Source organism: Pagrus major, chromosome 6, assembly GCF_040436345.1.
Source record: "Pagrus major chromosome 6, Pma_NU_1.0".
Lineage (NCBI taxonomy): Eukaryota > Metazoa > Chordata > Actinopteri > Spariformes > Sparidae > Pagrus > Pagrus major.
The window spans coordinates 17,931,364-17,945,790 of record NC_133220.1 but is presented as its reverse complement, the minus strand read 5'-3'; the positions used below and the strand labels follow the sequence as shown (position 1 = coordinate 17,945,790).

At 39.8% G+C, this 14,427-nt stretch overlaps 1 protein-coding gene across 13 annotated transcripts in view; it reads left to right on the top strand.

Annotated features, from left to right (window-relative positions):
* cadpsb (Ca2+-dependent activator protein for secretion b) overlaps positions 1–14,427 on the top strand; it is a 73,842-nt gene that overhangs the window by 35,108 nt on the left and 24,307 nt on the right. For all 13 annotated transcript variants that reach the window (XM_073468564.1, XM_073468561.1, XM_073468559.1 and 10 more), the window contains exons 7-11: positions 5,684–5,795; positions 7,231–7,370; positions 7,764–7,830; positions 8,160–8,268; positions 9,000–9,212. In XM_073468564.1, the coding sequence (XP_073324665.1) occupies positions 5,684–5,795; positions 7,231–7,370; positions 7,764–7,830; positions 8,160–8,268; positions 9,000–9,212 (641 nt within the window). The remainder of the gene's footprint in view (positions 1–5,683; positions 5,796–7,230; positions 7,371–7,763; positions 7,831–8,159; positions 8,269–8,999; positions 9,213–14,427) is intronic.

Sequence of the window (14,427 nt, the reverse complement as noted above, 5' to 3'; positions counted from 1 at the left end):
GACAATTGATTGCTGATTGCTGCTGTTTCCTACAGATAAGCCAGTAACTGTTTCTGGTATTGTGAAATCAAGTTGTTATTGTCACACAGACAACCGTACATAGGGCAGCGTAAGGAGAATTCTTAGGTGCCTCGATCCAGAACAAATCCAACAAATAGATAAAGAAAATAGTAATCTGTCATTTTAAATTGAATTCCTATTTCTTAAGGTCACTGGAAGATTTTTTGCAACTTTTGTAATGAGGTTTTGGAGACAGGTACTATATATCTTATTTAAAGTATAATGCATTATAGAAAAAGGTACCTAGCTAAGTATTATGTAAACTGCCCATCTATGTTTAAGTTAGTTTTGTTACAGTTAGATAAGTCAAAAGTTATTTGTAAATTAGGTGCTTTTTTGAAGAATGTCCTTCCTTTGTTATTATTGCATGTTCTGTTTGTGCTCCATATCCTGTGTTTATGGTCCCGAGCCACATAAATAAATGAACTCATAAAACTCATAAATGAACTCATTTAGCCAATTCTGAGTGCTGCATGGGTGACGTATTTTTGTAGGCAAACCCAGAAGTTAGCATCGCCTTGATTCATGTGACAAAAAGCCTGTAGAACTTTTCAATTGGATTTTAGATTATTGCAGAAAAATAAGCAATGTGACAAAAACAAGTTTATGATTCTAAAACATTTTGTTCAGCACGATAATCTTCAGCAAGATAACGAACACTATTTCTATGATTTCTGAAGCGTAAATGCAATCGCGAGAAGTAGGAAATGAGCCATGTCAGCATCTGTTTTCAGTCCCAATTCAAGTTGAAGCTGCCTTCATGAGTCGAACGCATATCCAATGTTTATTCGGGTGCCAGCCCGGCTTTGGTCGTAATTTCGTTTCGACTCACAACATGCCGCTGATAAAACCTTTGTTTTGAGTATGACTTTTTAGGTGACTTTGTGTGGTGGTGGGTCGTTTGCTGGCCGTAGCAGAATCCATTACTACCCAAACACTAGTTTGGGTCCACCGCGCTTGTCTTCTTCCCGTATCCGAGTCGAAAGCCGCCGAGGATACGCATTCAGCGTCATCTGACGTCACGTTCGCAGGACTGTGCGGGAAATTCAGACCACAAATTGCAGTACATTATGCGGCACACAGCCTGTTCAAGGCAGTGGAGAGATACGTGGGTGGGCTCATTCTTTTTGGTTTTGAACGCTTCATCACCCATTAGCATTAAAAAACTTAAAATGCATGTTTATTTTTTCACAAATCCTGCCCCATGTCCCTTTAAGTCCACCTGTAAAGACGAACTAGTTAGTAGCTGAGTCTCTGTGTCCAGTGTTAGGATGTTAAATGTCCTCAAGTACTTCTGTAGTCACATTTAGCCACTTGTAATAAACACCTTTTTAAGGACACGTTAGCACTCCAAACTCTAATAAGATTGTGTTAACGGCGAACCTTATTTCAGACATCTAACCAAAAACCCATTCAACAAACCAATTAACTTTGAGATGAGCAAACCAGAAGTGAAGAATGCAATGTATTTTAGGACTCATTCCTGCAGCACTCTGTTGAGGTCAGAATAAAGAAAATACCCTCAGTTCTGCTGTTCAGACTTAAATTCTGTTCATGATAAAAATGTGACTTTTAAAGCATTATTAATGGGTATCATTAGCCATCCCACTTCTGCTTAGCATCTAGTGTCAGGTGTGAGGTATTCAGAGAGATTTGAAATGAATGTAAATTGGTTTGCACTCAGAGTGAAAAAGGCCTTCAGTAGGTCACACTAGTGAATCTTTATTTTTTTGTCATGCAAAATAGTACACAGGTCTTGGCTGATGCCTTTCTTCTGTGTGCAGTCAAGGTAGACTTGACCTTGAGTGTAGCAGAATATATATATATAAGACATTTTCTTACATTCCTTACATTCATTTCATGCACAGTCAAGTGATTCCACTACAGGCAGTAACGTGCAAGTTCTGGACGAAGAAGGGTTTTCAATTATCTGTTTCATCCAGAGGGAAAATGTCATTTCAGTCACTTTAATTACATTTTCCAACACTTTAACACTGTTCATTTGAAACTTGTGCTGTTGAGATTTTGCCCCATTCTTTTATTGATCTTTGGTGCCTCCTGTGAATTGCTGCAGATGCCCTGAGTGAAATCCACTTGCATGACAATCCAGTAAACTCCCCTGCATCCCAGTGGGTTCTTCATTGTTGGAAGACATTTCCAGTGCTCTTGCTTGTGTTTTCAGTTGAGCAAAACTTCAATTTGCTTATTTTTTTCATCTATTGTTCCAGGGCAGCAGCTCTCGTATTCAGAATAATTACCCCCTCAACTAAAGCTGCTTGAGTCATTCATGATTCACCGAAAACCTTTTTGACCTGGTGATGTATGACTCAGCCAGTCAAGGTGTGAAGATTCATGGTGTAATCCCACTGTGTGTCAAGTATAAAATGAAACGACACAGTTTGTAAAATGTCCTTCCTTCCTTTAAGAGTCCCAACGGTTTGCATGTATCCTAAAATACTTTCCTACCTTGCTTCATGTTATGCTATAGACCAGATTCATAACAACAATGGTGTCCTTCTAAAAGCAAATATATCTTCTTATCTTCTACTAAATATGTCTTCCTTTTTTCGCCTCATTAACCAGTATTGCACAGCACAAGATGCAAGAGAAAATGTCCATGAAACATTCATGCAAATAGGAGCTATTTTAAGGCCCAAATGTCTTCCTCTGATCTCCTTAATTCAAGAGCCATTTTATGAAGAGAGTATGAGAGAGATGGAGGAACATGAATGAGAGAAGGGATTAGAGGGGAACAAGGAGAGGGTAATGTGTGTGTGTGTGTATGTGTGGAAGGGTGGGTGGGTAGATACACAGAAGAAATCACACAAAAACACACGAGATACATGTATTAATATGACTGTAGGTTATTTGCATACAGTAATTACTTGTATTTGGATAACTGTTGTGATTTTACTTTGATTAAGTGGATTAAGAGGTTGAAATAGTTAACACTGCCATGAGAATTGTTTTCTGTTATTGTCCCGTACTTCTGCTGTTTGTTTGGTCATTTGAGCCACTCGAGCGCACGCAGGGTTTCATATATTTTGCAGAAGGAGCTGTCGGTGCTCAGCCCTGTCACATCCATTAATAGACCTCACATTGATCCACAAGGTCACCTTCGTGCCAGCACAATGCTTCCCTCTGAAATCAACACACTCGCTCGTCACCGTCAGTCAGCAGCTTCTCTCTGCTCTGTTGTGTTGGAGCTGCAGCATCTTTGTGCAAATTAGGTATGATTTTTAGAAAAGCTTAAAAGAAAAACAGCTTTTCAAGGCTGGAAATCGACACCCTGTCCTGCATACCTCATTACGGAGAGAGAATTCAGGCATTCATTTTGTGTCGCACCAGGCAGCAGAACATGTTGGCCGCCCCAGATGGCAGCAGAAGTAACAAAAGCTCATATAGGTTGTGTAACATGATTACAGTTAACTGCATTTGTCCTGTGTTATTGGTTTCATTTAATCCGTCAGGCTCGTGGAGGTGAAGCTGGTGATGAGGTTTAGTCATTATTACGTTATGTTTACATTTTCTGGAGCTGTTTTAATCCTTCCTCCTGTACATACTGGCCACAAAGTGATCCTTTCTTAAAGATATAATATGTAAGAATTCTGCATTTAAAGACCTTTGTTATCTATTTTTATATATATATATATATATATATATATATATATATATATATATATATATATATATATATATATATATATATATATATATACATATATATATTTGTGCCTGAGTCAGGTCAGATTCACCACCAGTTAAGCAAGTTTGACTATGGGATCATTTGTGTTTATGTGCGTTTATTCACTCCAGAACAGATTAGTATACTATACATTAGCTGAAAGCTAGCAAGCAACAGGACACGCTGAGGGTGTTTCTCACTAAATTTCAGCACTCACCAAGAGACTGTGGTTCTCTCTTCTTCTTCTTCTTCTTCTTCTTCTTCTTCTTCTTCTTCTTCTTTTCTTCTTCCCTCTCCTCTCTTTAACGTTAAGTTCGTGAACTTAAGAAAGCACATTCCCCCTTCAGATTTAGTCAGCACTCAGCAGTCAACATTACAGAACATAAACACCCGACAATGAAGGTCACCTTTTGCAGATCGCTGCTACAGTTGATTAACAGAGGTGAAGCTAAATCTACCTTTTTATCCCAAATGTTAAAAAGTCATCTCTGAGCTCTCCTGTCAGTAAATGGCTCCCAATCAGAGCAGAATCTGATGTGTTTTTTCCTCCAGAAGGTCTAACTCTGCACCTGATTCTCTCCTCCCTACACAACACTCGGCAAATGTCTTTTGTTTTGTTTTTGATAGAGAGACCCCACGCAGTAGAAATTACATATTGTGCATTTATAGCTATTTCCGTTGAAGATATGGGGATAAAATCTGTCCAATTTCTGTGCTCTTTGAGTTAGACATATCAAGCAGTTATCTTGCAAAGTTAGAGGCTTTTTAGTGAGAGCCTGAAGCTTCATATTAGTTTTGGCCGAACTTTAGAAATAATTTTTACGCTAAACGAGGACTTTGGATTCTGTCCCCCATCACTTACATTCAAATCACTTGGACATAAGGCATAAAAGTTAAATCAGACTTAAAAAAATATCCTTTAAGTTTTGACTCTGTCTAAACTACTGTCTCTTCCTCTCTGTCATGTTTGTGAGGATTTAATCTTTGAGCTTAGACATGCAGGTCAGGTGTAGTGGAGACTTCGATGTAGTGTGGTGTGTGTAATTAAACGATAGTTTTTATTTATTTGGGTTTTTGTCTGTATTTGCATGTTATTGTAGTAGATTTACAAAGCAATATAGTTTATTTTCTAATTTTTAATGTGTCTTTATGCCAAATAACTCTGACTTACCTCTGTTTAAAAGATGCTATGCATATAAATTGTCTTGCTTTTGAGACATGCCTGTGACAAGGTTTGAACAGATATAATACACTCGACAGTAGAAGTTAATTTTAGCCAGTCTGTAGCATCTCTCGGCTGCTCCCTGTAACAGAATAATTCTGGCTAATAAGACGGGTGTTTGGTTATATAAAACTCTTGCCAAGTACAGCTTTAAAGATGTCTGGTTGGTATATAAATAGCAGAAATGCATTTAGAACAAGTGAGGCAGAGGAATCGAGTGTGTCATTATGTGTGTGTGTTTTCTGTGGTTTAATCCTGGCTTTGACATCTCTGTGACTCTGCAGTATTTCTCTTATTAAAGACTTCCAGTCAGCCCCCCATCATCTTTCTTCTGTGATATAAAGATACACTATGGTGTGTGTGTGTGTGTGTATGTGTGTGTGTGCATGTGTGTGCATGTGTGTGTTGTCCCCGCTCTGTTTATACTGCAAGCTCTGCCAGTTAGTTATTTCCAGACTGTGTTGAAGTGAGAATGTAAACTCTCACAAAACATGGATTTTATTTTTTACCTGATTGCTGAATAATTTGTCTGACATTGATTTCTGACTTTTGTCTCAGTTGGAAAACGTTGAAATCTCTCTTCCAGACTTCAACTTTTATTGACAAGTGAAAAGCGATTCAGTGATTGCTGGAGATGAAGTCATTGTGTGGAAACAGTGTGCCATCGTGCTGTCATGGAAGCTAACCTCTGGAGTGACTTTTGTTGTGTCTTTCAGCTGGGGGACCCAGGGGGACTTCACCACCACACACCCTCTGCCTGCTGTCAAGGTGAAACTGTTTACAGAGAGCACTGGGGTGCTGGCGCTGGAGGACAAAGAACTGGGCAGGGTAATGCTGTTTGCTTCATTCTTACCATAACAGAAATGATCTCAACACAGCCATGAGAATACTGTGATCAAGACTCACATGTCACATAGAGGAAGACCAAACTTGTATTTCAAACAAATTCTTAAGATGACAAAATAAACACAGATACTGTGTAACATCCTGATTTTAATCCCTAATGTGCCCTGACTTGAATATGATTCAGACAACCTTTCATTTGCAACTTAAACACAATATAGAAGTTATCAAAATGAGAAAATCTTTCTCTCTTCCCACTGAATTTTTATTTGAGCATTTTTGCAAGTACTGCAAGAGGGAACAACACATTTTGTGTGCGCTCCCAGGAAACACTTCTCATTTTGATACTTTCACATAAAACTTGTGTTAGACCAACACCAACTGAATTATACTGCTCCACTCTCTGTTATCACACAGAAGTAGGCGACAAAACGTTTCCCATCTTAAACAACAGATTTCCAATCTTTTTTCTCATTTTAATGCTGGTTATTGTCAGGTACAGTCCACATTGGTGAATAAAAGCAATCTTTTTTTTTTTCCCATTTTGCACTCAACAACAACAATAAGAACATTACAGCAGTGAAGAAGAAGGTACAATTGTACTTATCTGGCAGATTTTATACACTGCAGTTGGCGAGGTAGCTAAAAAGCTTGTGTTAGAAAACAATAGCCCAAACAAAGAGAACAAAATAGAAGTGTATACAAAATTAGTAAACATATTTACAGCTACCGTTGTTGCAGTATTCACTCCACACCTTCACCCTCACTCAGACCCTCTAAATGTCTCAACCCTAACCCCCCTTCCTGCGATCTCACCCAGCTCTCTCAGCCATCTCAAATGAAGACCCAGCATGACTCTTCCATAATCGCAGAACGTGTTCTTTTTTTCCCCCAATCTTTGAACATTATTTAAATGTTGAGCTCCTCTGACTTAAATGTAGAGAGAGCAGAAACCTTTATCAGTTCTCCACCCTGCCCTCTCCTGAGGTGTAAGGTTACTGTGATAGACGGTTAAGGAAGGTGGTGTTGGCGGGTTTGCGTTGGGGCAGCGGCGCCTCAGACGTCCCTGTAGTGGCAGTGACCTTGGCTTGTGACAAGGCTCTTTGATCTCCCACTGCAGCAGCGTTGGCAGGAAGGCAAGCTTCCTCAAAGCTCTTTAACTCAGCAAAGAGAGATTAGGCCTCCTCTTCAGGGAGGCAGAGCAAAGCACTGTTCTGTTTTTTTCTCCACCCTGACTCACTTTAGTCTTTCACTTTGAAAAAAAACAACACAAACACACATAATCACCAGCCCCTTGCAAACACACAGATTGGTGTTGCTGAATGTTGCACAGGATGAGATCAAAGATTCACCTCCTGGATATGAGCGCTGATAATTTATGGAGTCTTGCTATTTGCTGTCTTTTTTCTTTTGAGTGCAGGTTGTCCTCCACCCGACTCCTAACAGCCCCAAGCAGTCAGAACTCCACAAGATGACTGTGACCAAGGCATGCCCCGACCAAGATCTGAAGATCAAGCTGGCCATACGTATGGACAAACCACAGAACATGAAACACTGCGGGTGAGAGATGCGCTGCCAAGCATGATGTGGTGATGCTCCTGTGTGCCTTTCATTTTCCATGTGTTTCTTATAGAACTCCAGCTCCTTTCAGCTCCTTGGCCTCATTTCTAGTCACGTACCATGGAAAAATACTGTGAAGTGCACTACTCCCCCTGGTGGATGATAAAGTGTAGTTTAGATTTTTTTTTTTTAATTAGAAGGTGCCAAAAAACTCAAAATATTGAAGGCAGCATAAATCATGTTTCATTTATATAACAGTGATGCTTTTCGTTGAAACACTTTTCTTTCATCAAACATAATGAACTGTTTGCAGTAGGCATCAATCAGTGCTTGTTTCTGTTATGACATGTGGACTGGGTTTTGTCTCCTTGTGTGTGGACGATGTTTTGACAGGTATCTGTGGGCTTTTGGGAAGAATGTTTGGAAGCGCTGGAAGAAGCGATTCTTTGTCCTTGTGCAGGTGGGTCATCGTAAAAAAGTGTTAAAGTGTTCAACCCAAATTGAAGCAGCAGTGACCTTCTTAGGCGAGGTTGCTTCTGCTGAGGCCATTAGTGAGTTTTAAAGATTCCTTTGAACCCGCTGAGTCACAATATTGAGTGCTTCTCCAAGACAAAGATAATATCTGCTAGTATTTGTGTCGTTTTTATCACACCGATGTGCAGGAAAACAGGGCATTTTTTGTCATTAGAATAACTATTTTTTCAAATATCAATTACAGAATTCAATAAGTGTGCTTTTCCGGTTGCTAGTTGTTGATGGTTAAGTCATCGCTGATCCTTTGTGTTGTAGGTGAGTCAGTATACGTTCGCCATGTGCAGCTACAGAGAGAAAAAGTCAGAACCGCAGGAGCTTCTCCAGTTGGACGGGTATACTGTGGACTACAGTGACCCCCAGCCAGGTGAGAGAACACACCTTCACAAAGTGTTAGGTCATATAACTTTGAAATGTAGTCAGCTACTGAAAACAGTTCATCTTTTCAGTTACAAAAAATGCCATTTAATCTGAATACTTTTGGATCGTTTTTTGGATTACTGTAAAATCAAACATTTAAAATATTGTACCTTTATACATAAATGGACACAGCCACAGAAATTTAAGTTCCACAAGTATTCTTTTTTTCTCTTTAAACATCTCAAAACATTTTCAAACTGAATAAAATGCATTCTGCATCTTCAGCATTTATAGTCGGTCAAATTAAATTACCCTCACAAAAGACTTTGGATATCATTATATCATGATATGTCATAAGTGTTGTCTTTTCCTGGTTTTACAGGCTGCATTACAGTAAAGAGATGTGATTTTCTGAACTGACCAGACTGTTCTACTTGTTTTAATACTTATGCACATAGTCAATATATCCACATTACTGATGATTATTTATCAAAAATCTCTTCCTGGTAATATATTATGAAAGTACTAAAAGTCATCCCTACAATATGGTTGCAATATATCCAAAATGAAGTCTTAAGGAGATTTAGAAATATTGAGATATATATTGTTTATCATGATATAGCCTAAAAATATTTTGACAATATTATTTTAAGGCCATATCGCCTAGCACCTAAAACTACAGGTCCACACACATTGTAAAACACTGACTACTTGTTCTTTACCATCCTGATGTCTCAGGCTTGGATGGTGGCAGGGCTTTCTTCAATGCAGTGAAGGAAGGCGACACTGTGATGTTTGCCAGCGACGACGAGCAGGACCGCATCCTGTGGGTCCAGGCCATGTATCGCGCCACTGGCCAGTCCCACAAGCCTGTCCCACCCACTCAGGTCCAGAAACTTAACTCCAAAGGGGGTGCCTCGGCCCAAATGGATGCTCCCATTTCTCAGTTCTGTAAGTAGCTCGAAACACAACACGGTCACTTGAGCAGAAAGCAGTTTTTTTTCATCCACAAAGCAGCGAAAGCTCTAACCCATAAATGTCTCACGCCATGCGCTCCACACTGCAGTCACAAAAACGTGCTGGTAGAACTAACACACAAGCACGCACACACATGCCTTGATCTCTCACAGATCCCTCCAGCATCTGATGGACTTCCACTCATTGTCACCACTCCCACAGTGTTTAAAGGTGCAACTTCATGCTATTCCATCAGTCTGTTCACATTGAGGAACAGACTGATGGAACAGCATCAGTGTGTTCACAAGGAACAACCAACCCAAAAAGACTATCATACAGCAGCAGGATACGTCGTGCAAACTTTGCATAAAAACTAAATAGGTCACCACACATAAGATTTGAACATTCAAGCCTGCTGGGGTTGAATTCAGACAGACAGTGCCAAGGTGTGCTGCTCTCGTCCTAACCGTTAGGCCTGTTTTAATCCAGTTATAGCTCTAGAGGGCAGCCGTGGAGGCACCCGCAGTTCTGAGACAGTTTCTCAGATGGTTCCCTTGACACTGAACGGCCAAGCCAGACAACTTGTCTATAAAGTTTTAACCAATCTGTCGCTGTACTTGCACCTCTAAGCAGCCCACAGGTCAGGTAGCAAAGTGAAGGTAAGACTGTCTACAATAGTGTGGCATCTGCACCAACTTCTGTTGTAATCGTCTCTTGTGTCCCCCCTCATTAAAGAAGGGAAAAATTCTATTATTTTTGTAAGTATGACTGTATAATTTGCCAGCAACATTTTTCTTCACACAATCTGAATCTACTCAAGTTGGTTTTGACCAGTGCTGTCAGTCATTTTCTTATTTCAGAGAAATTAGTGCCTCTTTGCCCATAACAACACTAACATAGACCTCTCTGACCAACTGAACTTAACGTCACATACTTTTTACCAATCCACAATAATAGATCCTGCTATTCAGAAAAAACTTTTTGTGTGCATCTTTTGACTCCATAGTTTAATAATTTCTTCACTAGTGAAAAAAAAAGTCGTATTTTTTTTCTTAGATGAATTGTAGAGAAAATAATTGGCATTATTTACTTCCGCTAAAAATGGACACCTAGGGTTCTAGTAGTAATAATAATAATTTAAAAAGGCCCCAAGTTTATTTCACTCTCTGTTAATCATTGGAGTAGAACTATAAAGACATGAATTGGATCAGTTACTCAGAATCCTATCACATAAATTCTATGTTGTTTCTCCATTGGTTTCTTTGTCCAGTATGTGATCGTTCTTGTGGTTAGTTGACTCCTCTGATGCCAGCTGTTGCCATTCAAAGCCTCCTCACAGTGGCACAGACCTCCTACCCCCTCTCCCTGAAACATTGTGGCACACCACGCGTACATGTTTCACCCCCTGGTGGTCTTGAATGGCACTGGGACCATAACATACACAAGCCCTCCTGACTCTGCTGCAGTGGACTGAACAAGAGTCCTATGAAGGTTCTGAGCAATCTGCACCAACAGAAATAGTTTTCCTCTTCACCCAGTCAACCGGTTTCATTCTACTTATTCAGTGGTTTAGTGCACATCACATACGAAAGTGTTAGTTAAAAAATGTAGCTTAGCTTGTTAAAAAAAAAAAAAAAATCCATGTCATGCTGTTCAAAATCTCTAAAAGATGGCTTAAAGGAGTACTCCAGTGAACTAAAGTTATGGGACTAAAAAGGGTAAGATATCCTGACTTTTAGTTTGGATCAAGCCAAAAATCACTGGATCCTATGTTTCCCATAATGCAACTGGATAGCATCCTGAGCTCCCAGTCAGGGCAGAGGAAGCTAGTATGACCACTAGCTGCATTGTTAACTGAGTTTAACGTAAGCTACAGTCAGCAGCATTTAGCATATGCTTCCCCCAATTTGTTTTGAGTATGAAAACTCGACCAATTTTTACATATTGCACCTTTAAATGGTTCCAATTAGCTTGAATATTAATAAATGTAGACTTAAAAGGGGGACACCTTACTGTCCTATTGGTTCCCAAATAGGCCTTTATGTTGATGTTAGCATGTTTTTATTAGATAAGAAAAAACTTTCTTTTGACTTGCTTAGTTTTCAGACATAATTTGGATTAATAAAAAGGGAAAGAAAGTAGAAGGACATGCAGCTCTTCACATGAAGAAAACTTACAGATCCACTTGCGAGGTTGTCACTCCAGGCAGGAAGTGCAAGAACGACTACGATTTTGCTTAAAAACAGTAGGTAGTTGCAGCTGTTATTATTCCTGGCGCCACATCGTCTCTCCAGATGGAATTAAAATCACAGACGAATGCAGGTGATGTTAAAATCACTCCACCTCCCCCGGAGACATAAATCCAGTGCGAATGAGGCTTAAGACTTGACAACCCTCCCCCAGAACCACCAAACGACAACAACTTTCAGAAGCGCTTACCGTGTCTAGGAGACTGATCTTATAAAGTCAGTGGAGTGCTCCTTTAAATCACGTTTAAATTTTACTGCAAAAATGATTTACTTTCACCGTGTCATCACTTGATTTATTTCAACTTCTCCAGGACCTTCATAGTCTCTTACTTTTTAAAAAATAAAAGACACAGGCATCTTCTACACATCAAACTGACTCGGGGGTTTACTTCATCGGGTAGGTGTATGTGTTTGCCAATATCCCTTTTAAAAAGTAACCCTTCTGTTTGATCTGCAGTCACACCGAGTGACAGTACTTAACGTGTAGCTCTTGACTCCTTAAGTACTTGTCCAGAATCCAGAATGAATAAACTGCAGTGGAGTGATGAGGATCGTAAAATCTCTCTTCCTCCCTCTGTCTCTCTCTCTCTCTGTCTCTCTGTCTCTCTCTGTCTCTCTCTCTGTCTCTCTCTGTCTCTCTCCCTCTGTCTCGCTCTTCTTCTCTCTAATATGCCTCAACATCTGTTGTCAAGTTCACATATCCTCACATGTACTCACACACCACCGCCCACAAACTCTCATGTTGGTATAGGTTGTTGTTTTTTGAGTTGTGTTTTCTTCTTCATGCTTTGCCTGTACCCTTCTTCAGTAATGCAGCTGCTAGGTCAGGGTCTCTCGTGATTGCTCTCCTCCAGCCTTGTTGCTAGTCTTTATGTTATTCTGGTTTGTCCCTTCTTACCCTGCTGTCTTCTAGCTGGACTCAAGGGTAAGTGCTTCCCTGTAGCCGGCACAGCTCAGATAATCCCCGCTGATTATCTGACAAATGCAACGTTCTTTCTCTTCTTCTCTCCCTCTTCTCCTTTTTCACGTCTCGCCTCATGTCTTAGATATTAGTTGATAACTTTTTGTTTTTTTCGACGACCTCAACTCGAGGATCTAAGTATAAGCATCCATTCGTGCCAGCATAGGATGCATGTATTTTATTCTAAGAACTTATTATTTGACTCAGTAATGGTTAAAGTTGATATTATAGTTGTAACTGCATAATTGCCTTCTCTCTTTACTCATATTGGTGACCGGATCCCTCAGAGTAAAGCAATATGATGATAAAATGTAATTAGAAAAGCGCAAGTGCAAATTTCTGATGCTATGAGAAAGATTTAATAGAAACATAAATTTCAAAGCAGTGAGCAGTGACACTTAGAAACATATCTGATGTTTATATAAAAGTATTAAATGATGAAAGTGTGTATAAAGTGTGAATGATGGCTGTGATGGAGTTATTTTTCAAAATATATATTCCGTGCATGAGTGAAATTTGTTTTGACACTTCCTAAGTGTTGATCATGCTTTACTTGAGAGGGCTCAAACATTTTTAGTTCTTTTCCTTTGAACTTTTCTTGATGAGAGTTGGCAAATATGTACGCGGAGTATTCTGAATGCAAAAAAAAAAAAAAGAAAAAAGACAAGGAGTAGCTAATGCCGCCCCTTCTTACGATAAAATACTCCGGATCCCCCCCTCCCCCTTCCTCTTACAGTAGATGGGCCTGTAGATAGAGGCTAGACCGGTGTTACACCTCCAGCAAGGAGAGATCTCATTTTGATTTCTTTTGACTGCCCTTTGTTTGCCTGAATAGGAGAACACCTGTGTCATGTGTCCATACTTTTGTACAAATACAGGAGTTTTCATTCATTTCCCCCCCGTCTCCCAGAGAATGATACAGTTTTGCCTCTGTCGGCTTCATGCTATCTACCCATGTACTTGCACCAAATTGTATTGCTACCCTTATTAGAGTTCTCCGGTAGTGGTATGCCTGTTAGTGTGCTCTGTAGAGATCATGAATACACTGCAACATATTCAAGTATTGTCAACTTGCAAATGCGTAGAGAAAAAAAAAAAAAGGGAATGCCAAAAAAAATAATAATAAAAAATGCAAATTTGAAAATGGGTCTGCAGATGTGCATGACATTTAAAAAACTCATTGAAAAAGTCACACTGTTTTCCAGCATGTGATAATTTATATATGTATGCAAAAGTACTCGCCTATTCACTTTGGGAATCTGGTAATTTTATTCATGGTTGAAGTCATTACTGTAAGTGATAATGTTCCTGTAGTATTGAGTGTATTCTGGACTTAAACTCCATTTCCTCATTTAATCCAACCAAAGGAGATGTAGCCCACTCACTATGTGTCATAGCCCAACCCCAGGCACCTTCTCTTCACTCTATGGATGGTTTCTCACTTTCTCAACACTGATCCAACAACATCACTCCTTTGTAACTTGAGTGATTCTGCCTCTTGTGGTCATCTCTTGTCTTACTGCCCCATTAAAAGGTTGTCTCACCCATCGGAATCCTCTTTTCATCCTGTCACTGTCTTCTCATCCAGCACTCTTGCCATCATCTTCTCTCTGTGTTTCTAGATCTGACGTGTTAACTCTCCTTCTCTTTTCCATCACGACTTCCTGTACCTGTCTCGTCCCTCTTCCTCGAACAATCTCTTATATCGATCTACCACATTTTACTTGTTGTCTCGCAGGTTTTCCTTCTCAGATTGGAGTAAATAAAAGCTCATTTCCTGAGGTTTAACCCTCTGTAGGTTCCTATCTTTTTTTTTTAGAAAATATCAGTGAATGTTTAGCACCAGTATTACACTCCTTTCCCCTTCCCTCTCACTGACCTGGAGGTTGACGGATGTCAGTTTTTCTCTATTCGGATTCACTGGCCCTGTCCAGCGAAGATCAGGCCTCCAGCTCCTGACCCCACCCCTCCCACCCCCACTCCCAAATCATCATCACTC